Genomic DNA, 13,237 nt, shown 5'->3' with positions numbered 1-13,237 from the left:
TATGGAAATCAGTAGCATTTCTATATGCCAGCAACAAACTAGCAGAAGAGAACACACAAAAAATGAAAAGATATCTCATATTCATAGATTTGAAGAATACATATTGTGAAAATGATCTTACTACCAAAAGCAATCTACAGAGTCAATGCAATCCCTATCTAAATACCAATAACATTCTCAACAGAAATTTAAAAATCCTCAAATTTGTATGGACCCACAAAAGACCCTATAGCCAAAGGAATCCTGAGTGAAAAGAACAAAGTTGGAGGCATCACACTGCCAGGTTTCAAAACATACTACAAAGCTATAGTAACCAATACAGCATGTTACTTGTGTAAAAACAGATTCATATACCAATGGAACAAAATAGAGAACCTGCAAATAAATTTGTGTATTTATAGCCTACTGATTCTTGACAAAGGCACCAAGAACATTTATTGAGGAAGAGAGAGTCTTTTCAATAAATGGTGCTGGGAAAATTGGATATCCATATGCATAAAAATGAAACCAAACCCCTGTCTCTCACCATATATAAAAGTCAACTCAAAATGGGTTAATGACTTAAATATAAGACCTGAAGCTATGAAACTCCTGAAAGAAAACATCGGAGAAATGCTTCAGAACATTGGTCTGGGAAAAGATTTTATGGAGAAGACCTCAAAGGCACAGGCAACAAAAGCAAAAAGAGACAAATGGGATTATATCAAACTAAAATCTTCTGCACAGCACAAAGGAAACAATCAACAGAGTGAAAAGGCAGCCTGCATAATGGGAGAAAATATTTGCTAACTCTTCATTCAACAAAGGATTAATATCCAGAATATATAAGGAACTGAAACAATTCAAAAGAAAAACCCCCCAAATAATCCAGTTTAAAAATGGGTAAATAAGCTGAATAGACACCTCTCAAAATAAGAAATACAAATGGCCAGTAGATTTATTTTTAAAAATGCTCAACATCACTAATCATGAGAGAATGCAAATTTAAAATCACAATGAGATATCATCTCAACCCGGTTAGAATGACCATTATCAAAAAGTTAAAAAATAACAGATCCTGGCAAGGTTGTAGAGAAAGGGGAACTCTTATCCACCATTAGTGAGACTGCAAATTAATCTAGCCATTGTGGAAGACAATATGAAGGCTCCTCAAAAAACTAAAAATAGAACTACCATATGATCCAGCAATCCCACTACTGGGTATATATGCAAAGGAAATGAAATCAGTATATCAAGGAGATATGTGCACTCCCATATTTATTGCAGTGCTATTCACAATACCCAAGATATAGAATCAACTTAAGGGTCCATCAGTGGGTGAATGAAGAAAATATGGTATATATACACAATGGAATACTCTTTAGCCATAAAACAAAATGAAATCCTATCATTCACAGTAACATGGATGAAACTGAAGGTCATTATGTTAAGTGAAATAAACCAGGCACAGAAAGATAAATACCACATGTTCTCATACATGGAAGCTAAAAAACGTTGATCTCATAGAAGTAGAGGGTAGAGCAGTGTTTTTCCTGGGGGATGGGAAGGGTAGGGGAGAGGAGAATAGCCAAAGGTTAGTTAATGGATATAAAAGTACAGTTAAATAGGAGGAATAAGTTCTAGTGCTCTATAGCACTATAGGGTGACTACAATTAACAACAATTTATTATATATTTTTGAATAGCTTCAAGAGTGAATTTTGAATGTTCTCAACACAGAGAAATGATAAATATTTGAGGTGATGGTTATGCTAATTACAGACTTATCATTACACATTGTACACATATTTTGAAATATACTGCAGCCCATAAATATGTATATTTATGTGTCAATTAAACATAATAAAAGCAAAAAAAAAAAAAGAAAATGAAGTTGGATCTCTACCTCACAGCATACACAAAACTTGACTTAAAATGGATCATAGACCTACATGTAAAAACTAAAACTATAAAACTCTTAGAATAAAACTCAGGAATAAAGCTTTGTGAGCTTGGGTCAGACAGTAGTTTCTTAGATAAAAGCAACACAAGAGAAAATACATAAGTTGAACTACATCATAATGCAAACTTTTATTCTCAAAATGATATTCTCAAGGAAGGGAAAAGTCAACCCACAGAATAGGAGAAAATATTAGCAAATCACATATCTGATAAGGGACTTGCAAATGGAATATATAAAGAATTCATGCCACTCAACCATAGAAAGACAAAATATGAGCAAATGATCTGAATAGACATTTATCCAAAGAAGATATATAAATGGCAAATACATACATGAAAAGATGCTCGACATCATTAATTATTAGGAAAATGCAAATCAAATCACAATGAGATATCACTTTACTCCAACTAGAATGGCTACATTCAAAAAGACACATTAATAAGTGTTGTCAAAGATGTGGAGAAATTGAAACACTTATTATTCCTGGTGAGAGTGTGAAATGGTGCAGCTGCTTTGGAAAATTGGCAAGTCCTCAAAATGTTACAGAGTTACCATATGACCCAGCAATTCCACTTCTAGTTATAGACCCAAGAGATAGGAAAACAAATGCCCACACAAAAACTTATACATGAATGTTCATAGTAGGATTATTCGTAATAGCCAAATATTGAAAACAATCCAAATATTAACCAACTAAATAGGTAAAGAAAATGTGATATCTTCAAACAACGGGATATTATTCAACCATATAAAGGAATGAAGTATTTGATGCATGCTACCACATCGATGACTTTGAAAACATTACGCTAAGTGAAAGAAACCAGTCACAAAAGGCCACGTATTGTATGGTTCCAGTTATATGAAATGTCCAGAATAGGCAAATCTGCAGAGACAGATTAACGATTGGCTAGGGCTCGGGAGGGGACTGGAGTAGAAAATGAAGAATGACTGCTAATGGGTACGGTATTTCTTTTGGGAGGATAAAAATATTCTAAAATTAGACTGTTGATGATTGTGCAACCATGTGAATATACCAAAAACATTTAACTGTGCATTTTAAATGGATGATTGTATGGTTTTAAAATTATACTTCAATAAAGCTAAGTTTGGGTACTTTTATAAATCTTTATGCCGAGGCTGAAACTCAGACCAATGAACTCAATCTCCTGGGATTGAACCTATGCATCAATATTTTTTTATTTATTTATTTATTATTATTATACTTTAAGTTGTAGGGTACATGTGCATAACGTGCAGGTTTGTTACATATGTATACTTGTGCCATGTTGGTCTGCTGCACCCATCAACTCGTCATTTACATCAGGTATAACTCCCAATGCAATCCCTCCCCCCTCCCCCCTCCCCATGATAGGCCCCGGTGTGTGATGTTCCCCTTCCTGAGTCCAAGTGATCTCATTGTTCAGTTCCCACCTATGAGTGAGAACATGCGGTGTTTGGTTTTCTGTTCTTGTGATAGTTTGCTAAGAATGATGGTTTCCAGCTGCATCCATGTCCCTACAAAGGACGCAAACTCATCCTTTTTTATGGCTGCATAGTATTCCATGGTGTATATGTGCCACATTTTCTTAATCCAATCTGTCACTGATGGACATTTGGGTTGATTCCAAGTCTTTGCTATTGTGAATAGTGCTGCAATAAACATACGTGTGCATGTGTCTTTATAGCAGCATGATTTATAATCCTTTGGGTATATCCCCAGTAATGGGATGGCTGGGTCATATGGTACATCTAGTTCTAGATCCTTGAGGAATCGCCATACTGTTTTCCAAAATGTGCATCAATATTTTTTAAGAGTTATCCAGGTGATTGCATTGTGCAGCCAAGGTTGAGAATCATTATGTTTGAATCAGCCCTAATCCAAATAAGTTTTTAATTTAAGAGACTCCAAAAGAGTTGAGATCCCATGTGGAAGGACTCCGGGAGGCTTCCTCAAACCATGATACTACAAGTGTGGTCCTGAGACCAGCAGCATCAATATCACCTGGGAAACTGTTAGAAATGCAGATGATTGGGCCCCATTCAGTTCAAGTACATCAGGATTCACAGTTTAACAAGCTCCCCAGATGATTCATGTGTACATTGAAGTTTGGGAAGCATTGCTTAGGAGCAGCGGTTCCCACGCTTGGCTGCACATTGGAATCACCTGAAGAGTCCAAAAGTACCGACGCCTGGGTTCCACCGCCAGCAATCTTACGGGTATGAGATGCAGCCTGTGCATCTGGGGTTTAAAAGCTTGCCAGGTGATTCTAATGTGCAGCAAAGTTTGAGAATGAGTACTGTAAAAAACAGGATACTTCATGGCAAATAAGATGGTTAATAAAATTTTCTTATTTTGTTTTTAACAGAAGGATAGAGGAATATGCATAAGAAAGGGAAGATTATTGATGTTAAAAATGTCCAGAGGAGTGAGGAAGGGATGGGAGTGAGACAACAATGGAAAACCTTTGCCCCCCCCGCCAAAAAAAAAGGAAAACAAAAAACAAAAATCCCACCACACACCAGGCATTTTCCTTCTAAATGCAAGAGGAGGATCTTTCATATGATTATTGGAGACTACTCAAATTTAAGTGGCCAAGAATCTGTGGGTTCTTAAGAGGGTTTTTAAATTACGCTGAAAACGTGGGTATTTACTGAACTTTCCTGTCTGAATTTATAAAAAGAAAGTTTATTAATGTGGTGGTGAACATTTCTTCCCAAGCTGTGTACCCATGTCCAGCTTCTTCGGTCTGGGGAAATTTTAACTCCTCAGTAGACAGTGGACCCTGCGCAGTGTCTGGGGCATGCTCTTCCTGTATATAGCATTCAGCCCTGAGGATTCTCCTCCCCAACGATCGGCCACATCTCGCTAATGACCATTGTCTCTGCCATTTACTGGTCTTTTCGAAATTATGACTCTAAAATATCTTGTAGGCAAAATTATGAGGCTTGCAGAGTTAGCTTTGAGATTTCTCAATTCCTCACCCACCCCTTTCCCTCCTTCCCACAAGCTCCATTTCTGTCCCATGCCCCCAGATTGTCTTCTCCAGGTGACTTGAACCCACCTTCTTGGTTGCAGTATCAGTACATTGTACCCTTGTCTGCACTGAAATTAACCATGCAGTCGAAACTAGTACCTTCTTGAGTTGATGGGTGTGTGTGTGGTGGGGTGGGGTGGGGGGTATAATTACTTAATTGAATCTGTGTTAATAACGTGTTAACTATTAATGGAAACCCACAGTCCCTCTCTACCTCCCCCTCAGGAAGTCCCTAATGGTGTTTGGTCATTGTTTCAGTCACTTGTCACATATTGTGTTTTCTTGGCCCATATCTCTAACCACATCCTTATCAAAATATTTTGATGCGCGCATTTGAAAAGTAGAAACACAACATACTTAAGATAGTTGGAGGGCTTGGCTCCTATTTGCATCACAATGATTCTGCCTATGAAGATTTTCCCTAACAGTCAACTAGGATTATATACAACCTGTGGTTTCAAAAAATCATCTCATCTTATTAAATTTTCTTATTTTAAAATACCTGTGACTCTTCTGAATAATGAAAAAATGACATGAATGAAGAATATGTATATAAACTGTCTCTCAAGTTATTAGGAAAATATTTTTATTTAACTGTGCCTAATGTTTGGGGGTATTACAGTGAACTCTACTTTTAAAGATGAGTAGTTATATATTAATATATTGGCCCTGAAATTTTTGAGTTTTCACCCTATAGTCCAGAAAAAGCCTTTATTTTTAATAGTTGCCCTAAAATTTTAACACAAAAGTTTTGCTTAGCTAAATCTAAATTTAATCAGTAGCTTTACCCCACTTCCAAACAATATAAAGACTTTAAAATGCCTTCATTCTGATTTCCTTTCCTTGCTTGCTGTTATTTTCCAGGATTTTAACTCTGTTTGCTTGGTTTTATTTGTTTGTTTGTTTTACGACAGAGTCTCACTTTGTCATCCAGGCTGCAGTGTAGTGGTGTGATCATAGCTCACTAGAGCCTTGAACTCCTGGGCTCAAGGGATCCTCTCGCCTAGCCTCCTGAGTTGCTGGGACTACAGGCATGCACCACTATGCTCAAATTATTATTATTAGTAGTAGTGGTAGTACAGACCGGGTCTCAGTATGTTGCCCAAGCTTGTCTCAAACTCCTGGCTGGCCTTAAAGGATCTTCCCATCTCAGCCTCCCAAAGTGCTGGGATTATAGGCATGAGCCATTGTACCCGGCTTACTTGCTGGGTTTTAAGTCCACAAATTAGACATCATCATCATTCTATTTAGATTTTCTCATATTTACCATTTTCTTTACATATCATTGCTACTTCCATTCAGAGCTTCTGGGATCAAACCCTAGTTCCTGGCATTTTGGACTGGTTGATAGTCTCCAGGATATTCAGGCAGTGAAGTGCCTCCAAAAGAAAATGAGAAAAGAAAGGTCCTGGGAAATATGCCTCACCCCTACCCCCGCAGTGCTGCCGCTGCTGTCCCAGGACCGTGGGCACCCCTGAGTATCTCCCTTCCACTCTCTCTGATCACTGTGTTTTATGGAGTAGAGGGGGACAATGACATCTTATAGAATACTAAAGTTAAATATGCTCAGTTTAAGGAGCTGTCATTTAGTCTGAGATCGTGTCTTTCCTACCTTTTTTGCTGTTTATTTTATAACATAATGGTGATGGTAGTTGAAGTTTGTTATTTTGTTTTGTTTTAAATTAATTAATTAAGATTTGTTTTTGTATTTCCTTACTTGGCAAATACAAAGTTGTGAATCACAACCCAGATTTTTTGAAATTGTATTGGGTATTGAAATCCCAAACCACTGCTATAAACAGCTAGCTGTGAGTTTGGGGTGTGGACATTGGGACACCTGAAACCATGTCTTGGTTACGTCAAGAGTCTTATTGATTATTTAGATTATGTATGAATCCTGTGGTGTTAACAGTACTTTGCAACCTTTAGTACTTAGCTGAACTGTATTGGATCGGGAGTCCTCAATACGCCCTCAATGATTTACATTGTTTTTAGCTACTTCCGTAAGGCTGAGTCTATACTAGCAAAATGACCTGGGTGCTTAATGTGCTCCCTACATACATCTGGTGATGTTTATGCTCTCAATTTTTTAAGAACACTGCTTTGAGAGTCACACAACCCAATATTCTACCAATAACTTACTATGTACCTTCATCATTTGTAAGAAGAGGGGGTTGAACTAAGCGATCTCCAAGTCACTTTTCTGCACAAATGTAGGTGGTGATTGTATTTGTGTGTACACATTTTTTTAAAGCCTTAAAGAGATCTAGGTATTTCTCATGTATTTATATTAAATCTAAGATCCATGTTGCAAATTTGGACGTGGAGGACATTAATTTTTCTGATGTAGGTTACTCTTTAAGAGGCATGTTGCACCTGTAATATTGGTGCCACCACTTTGGCAGATGCAGTTTCTTCATTTACTTGTAAGTGTTCAGTCTGAAGTCTACATAAGGTAACTTGAGTTCTCATTTCTCTGGTATAAAAAATGGTCATGTTTAAATAAGGCCACAATATTTATTTCAAAGGGTCCCAGAATCATTTTTTAAAAATATCATCGTATGCTTGACACATAGACAAATGATGACTACTTGAAGATGCACCAGCCGTGATTGTGGAGACCTCCAAATTTATGACAGAGTTGTTAACTGGCAGGTTTGTTATTTCCTATAAGTACAAGGAAGGGAAGTGTTAAAATAACTCGTGCCCATTAGAGAGAGGAAATTAACATTCCCTTAAAAATTGTTTTCCAGTGAAGGAAGCCCATCCCCCAGAATGGAGCTGCTGCATAATATCGACCCGAACTTCGTGGACTCTTCGCCGTGTGAGTACCAGTGCATTGCTACTAGGTTAAATCTCATTGGCCCACCAAGGTGGTTTGATTACCTAGTGTGTCTCTAGCCTAGCTTTCTCTTTTTTCCTGAGTTGCTAGAAAGCTAAACAGTTCTTCAGGACACACCTTCCACTCATCTCAGAGGGCAGTGTGCTGTGAAAGGAACGCCAGCTTATGAAACAAGAAAGGTGAATTCTATTCTTGCTCTGCCACTTACTAGCCTTTAAGCCATTGAACTCTTCCTGCCTCAGCCTTCCCCATTTACAAAAGAACTCATGGCATCTCTGAGGCTCCTTCTCACTGTAGGTGTCACGTTGCTGCCCTGTTCTTACCTGAGAGCTCCAGAGCCACCTGCCAGAAAACTCACAGTCCCATAAACCACAGCTGGGTTCCAGCGTAGTGTGAGCAACCACATTATCTGATTGGGATGGTCAGGTACTGCCCAACACCTGCTGGGTGTCACAGGTGTGACTTTCCTCGCAGTCCTGGAAGTGATTCCACTTGATCCTGCCTCCTGCCTAAATTAACCTGTAAAGAGCCCTACCATTTCCTTCAGGGCAGGCAGGCATGCATGTAGTGCTTCTGGATCACAATGGACTGTAATAGGCCTGTATAAATACCATGCGAGTGGCCCGAATGCCCTCAGCATAGTGAGTTTGGGCATAGAAAGCCTTAGCAATTAGACCCTTTGCCCAGCCTTCATCATAATGCTCATCTTGCAAACAGTGCCCTTCTATTCCCTTATTCATATGGGGGGCTCCCATCCGCTCCTTTTTGGACATACTGCTGACCCCTTAGTTCAGGCTCTCCTTACTTCTTTGTTTTTTCCAAACTGTATTATAGCTCGCCACAAAATATTCTTGCTCAGAGATTCCTGCTCAGAGAATTACCCCACAGTCGTTCTAAATGTGTCACCGGGCACTCAGGTCCCACTTGCCCGGCCAGCCTCACTCTAGGCGCTCCTTGTCATGTTCTCATCTCCTAGACACTTGTCATCTCCAGGCATGCAGGTCACCATACTGTCATGAATATGCTTTTCCCTGTGCCTGAACCATGTTTTCCCTACCTCTCTACAGTCTCTCTCATCCCTTAAAAATCCGGCCCCATGCCCCCTCTGTGAATGCTTTCCAGAGCCTCAGAAGAAGCAGTCACTCCTTCCTGTGTGCGAGCGTCCCCACATACCATCCCTCACGTGTTCGTGTTTGTGCCTGCATTTCCAAGCTGAGAGCTCCTGGAAGTCAGCGTCTCTTGTATTTTTTTATCCTCATCAGTTAACACAAATACTGGGCACTTGCTAGGCACTCAGTAATGATTGCTTGATGACTCAGTAGACAATTGGAGAGTTGAGATGCAATAAAGACCAAGCGGACACATTAAGACCTGGACAGGAAAGGGCCCTGAGACAGGTGAGAATGGCTACGTCATGGAGAAATTTCTATTTCTTTTGGAGTAAATCCATGTCATTGAGAGAGGCAAGGGGAAGGTTTGAGCCCTAAGGACTGTAAGAACAGTCTAGATTTGTGCTGTCCAGTATGGTAGCCACAGGCCACATGTGGCTGTTGGGTACTTAAAATGTGGCTAACTGTGGATTGAGATGTGCTGTGAGTAGAATATGCACATCAGATTTTGAAGACTTAGTACACCTATGTATTATATGCATACAATATTATAGATTTATTATTTGGTGAAAGGATAATACTTTGGATATATTGAATTAAATATATTGTTAATGTTTTACTTGTCTCCTCTTCCTTTCTTAATGTGGCTAATAGAAAATTTAATTTTAATTAACTTACATATGTGACTTGCATTATATTTCTATTGGCCTAAAAACCTCTTCTAGAAGGTGCTAGAAAGTAAGTTGATCAGCTGAGCTGATCACAAAGCTGTGACTAGTTACTGTGAGGCTACATCAATGACTCCTAAACTTTTCTCTACCCCAGTACGCCTAAGAGATACGTTTCAGTCATATCAAAATCTCTAAGGGTGGCTGGAAGAGAATACTAGGGAGGCAGGAATGGCTTTAAAACTTTCTGAGTAATTTAATGCACTGCAAAGCCCAGTATAACCTAGGTCTAGGGGATATGTGGAATATGCCACCCACATTATAATGGTTGTAAATGTCTTCACCTGTTAAATTCCACCTACAAATGAAAAACCTTAAGACCCCTCACTCACTAAGCTGTATTGTCGTTTGGCATTTGAAGTAGGAGCTTGGGAACTATACTCCTATGTGATATGGTTGGGATTTGTGTCCCACCCAAATCTCATTTCGAATTGTATCCCCAATGCTGGAGGAGGGGCCCAGCGGGAGGTGACTGGATCATGGGCGTGGATTTCCCCCTTGCTGTTCTGGTGATATTGGGTGAGTTCTCATGAGATCTGGTTGTTTGAAAGTGTATAGCACTTCCCGCTTCACACTCTTCCTCCTGCTCCAGCCATGTAGGACGTGCCTGCCTCCCCTTCTCCTTCTGCCATGATTATAAGTTCCTGAGGCCTCCCCAGCCATGATTCCTGTAGAGTCTATGGAACCCTGAACCAATTACCTCTTTTCTTTATACCCAGTCTCAGGCAGTTCTTCATAACAATGCAAGGACAGACGAATACACTATCACCACAGCACTGCGTGCTCCAGGGTTCTTGGTGCAACTTGCTGTGCTTTCTCCTGTCTTACCTAAAGGGCCCTAGCAAAATAACAGCACAGGCAAAAGGTTTCTTCAGTGTAAAAGTTGGTAAGAGTGTGGAAATTAGAATAGAAAATTTTCTTAATCTTGCCACCCACAGACTGTAAGGACATTTACTTCTCTTGGACTCAGTTTCCTACATATTCTGTGGAGGACTTATAAGACCCAGTACTGTGGCCCCAAATTTAGGGATCCTCTTTGGCCTTCTGCTGCTCTTTCTCCCCTCTCTGGAGCCCACCCAGGTCTTCATGTTGGCTTCCTCGCCAGCTTGGGACTCCTGCTCTGACTCCTGCAGATAACGAAGGACATTGTCGGCTCTTGCAAGGATGTAGAACCACTTCACTGTTGCTTCATACACACAGGGCGTTCTCTGCTATCTGCGCCTACAGGTAGCAAGGTGCCACCCACCTCCTCACACATGGCAATCCCATGGGCCTTTTCTGCCCAGTTTTTATATTCACTTCACTCTACTGAGAGGCAGAAGCAGAAAAAAGAAGAGCTATCTTTGGGTGCCTGGTCCTTTTTAGGATGATGATACAAGCCCATTTCCTTTTCTATGCAATTTATTTATGAGGAAAAATTAAATCCAGCTATTAAAAAAAATGTACTTAGAGGACAGCTAAGTCTGGATATCATATTCATAGAGCACAGAGGCTTTTGTGGAGTAAAATCAGAAAGCAGCCAATCTCAGGTGTAAACTAAGGATTAAGAATGGAGTCAGTGTTATCACAGAAGCATTTCTGTGGTTTCTCACTCCAGCTCTTCTCAGATCATTGGTGCTTACTACAGGAGAAGAAGGTAACGTTCCACCTCCACCTTCCCTAAAGCCACTTCATCAGTTTCCTCACCTGTGGAGTAAAGAAGGAATTAAATGATCTGCAAGGTCCCTCTGGCTTCAGTGTGCTGTGGGTCTCTACATGAATGGGACCTCAGAGGAGCAAATCTGCTTACTCTGCTTCTCTCCTTTTTCTGCCTGCCAGAAGTAGTGTGTCCATTGATAAGCAGTGATGTTGCCAAAGGCATGGTCATAAATAGATGAACACAAGTGAAAATGCTAGACACATTATATGCACTAGAGGAATTTGAATTATTTTATGAGTTTCTTATTACTACATCCTGGCCACCTTTCTGATCTCTGTTCTAAAACATCATCGTATCAATCTGCGTTTCTATCTCCTCTTTCCCTTAGTGGGTCATCCTGGGGTTTGCTGACCAATGTCTCCTCTGATTCTGAATCATACGAATAGGCATTAGGCACTTCCCAGGAGATTTCTGCCTTCTGCCTAGCACCACATGCCCCCAGAAGCTGGCTTCTTGGATTTCAGCAGCTATACCTCCCCTGTCCCCTGCCAACACACATCCCATTCCCCTAGTCAAATTATGGGGTGCCCAGAGGCCCATCCTGCTGATGGAGTCAGAACTTTTTTCACAGTCACATACCCATGGTAGGTTGTGGCTTGGATACTAACAGTAAAAATACTCAAAGATTGGCACAAAATATTGATACACGTACACATTCACAGAGAAACATGCACACACACCAGGGGTCACCAAATCTCTCGCAGAGCAGGAGATTCACCATTCTGCAGTAAAGCATAAAGTCTCAAGGATGCATACATAAATTACACCATTAGGATGAGGATGACTACAGTTTAAAGCATAAAAGAAAGAAAGAAAAGGAGAGATAGTGGAAAAAGGAAGGAAGGGAGGGAGGGAGGGAGGGAAGGAGGGGAAAATAAGAAGTGTTGAGGATGTAGAGAAATTGGAACCCTTGTTCACTGTCAATGGGAAAGCAAAATAGTGTAGCCTCTATGGACAATAACATTGTGTGATTACTCAAAATATTAAAAATAGAATTATCATAGGATCCAGCAATCCCACTTCTGGGTATATACCTGAAAGAATTGAAAGCAGGGGCTTAAACAGGTATTTGTACACTCACGTTTGTAGCAGCATTACTCAGCATTACTCAGCATTACTCAGAATAGCCAAAAGGTAGTAGCAACCCAAGTGTCCGTCAGTGAATGGATGAATAAACAAAATGTGGCGCATATATATATATATGTGTGTGTGTGTGTGTGTGTGTGTGTGTGTGTGTGTATATGTACACACACACACACACAATGAAATATTATCCAGCACTAACAGTGAAAGAAATTCCAATACGTGCTACAACATGGATGAACCTTAAGGACATTATGCTAAGCAAGTCACAAAAGGAAAAACCGTATGACTCCACTTACATGAGGTACCCAAAGTAGTCAGATTCATAGGGACAGAAAATAGAATGGCGGTTGTCCAGGGTTGTGGGGAGGGGAGAATGGGGCATGATTTTTGAGTGGGTGTAGAAATGGATGATAATGATGACAGCGCAACAACGTGAATGTATTTAATGCCACTGGACCATACAATTAAAAATGGTTAAGATGGTAAATTTTATGTTGTTTGTATTTTGCCACAATTAAAACATATAAAAAATAAATAAAATGTAACTTTCCCTCCCTCCAAAAGTGAAGAGAAACTGTACAAGAATAGGGTCTCTATCTTTTTCATTTACTGCCATATGCACAGTAAGTGCTCTGTAGCACAGAACCTACCATTATAGTAAGTTGTTGGGTTAATATCAGTAAATATCTGCTAATGAATGATAAACAGATCAACCTGTCAAAGTCCTTGTTTTATTGTCTTATAGCCTTTCCTGAGCCTAAAAGTACCTCCAGATGGCCGCTTACACTCCTTTTAAA

General features: G+C 39.8%; 1 protein-coding gene across 4 annotated transcripts in view; it reads left to right on the top strand.

Moving 5' to 3' along the window:
• ARSB (arylsulfatase B) overlaps positions 1-13,237 on the top strand; it is a 194,062-nt gene that overhangs the window by 124,770 nt on the left and 56,055 nt on the right. For all 4 annotated transcript variants that reach the window (XM_017959684.3, XM_021939496.2, XM_017959685.3 and 1 more), the window contains exon 6: positions 7,730-7,800. In XM_017959684.3, the coding sequence (XP_017815173.2) occupies positions 7,730-7,800 (71 nt within the window). The remainder of the gene's footprint in view (positions 1-7,729; positions 7,801-13,237) is intronic.

Source organism: Papio anubis, chromosome 5, assembly GCF_008728515.1.
Source record: "Papio anubis isolate 15944 chromosome 5, Panubis1.0, whole genome shotgun sequence".
Taxonomy (NCBI): domain Eukaryota; kingdom Metazoa; phylum Chordata; class Mammalia; order Primates; family Cercopithecidae; genus Papio; species Papio anubis.
Note: the sequence above shows the minus strand (reverse complement) of the source record. Positions and strands in the feature narration are given on the sequence as shown.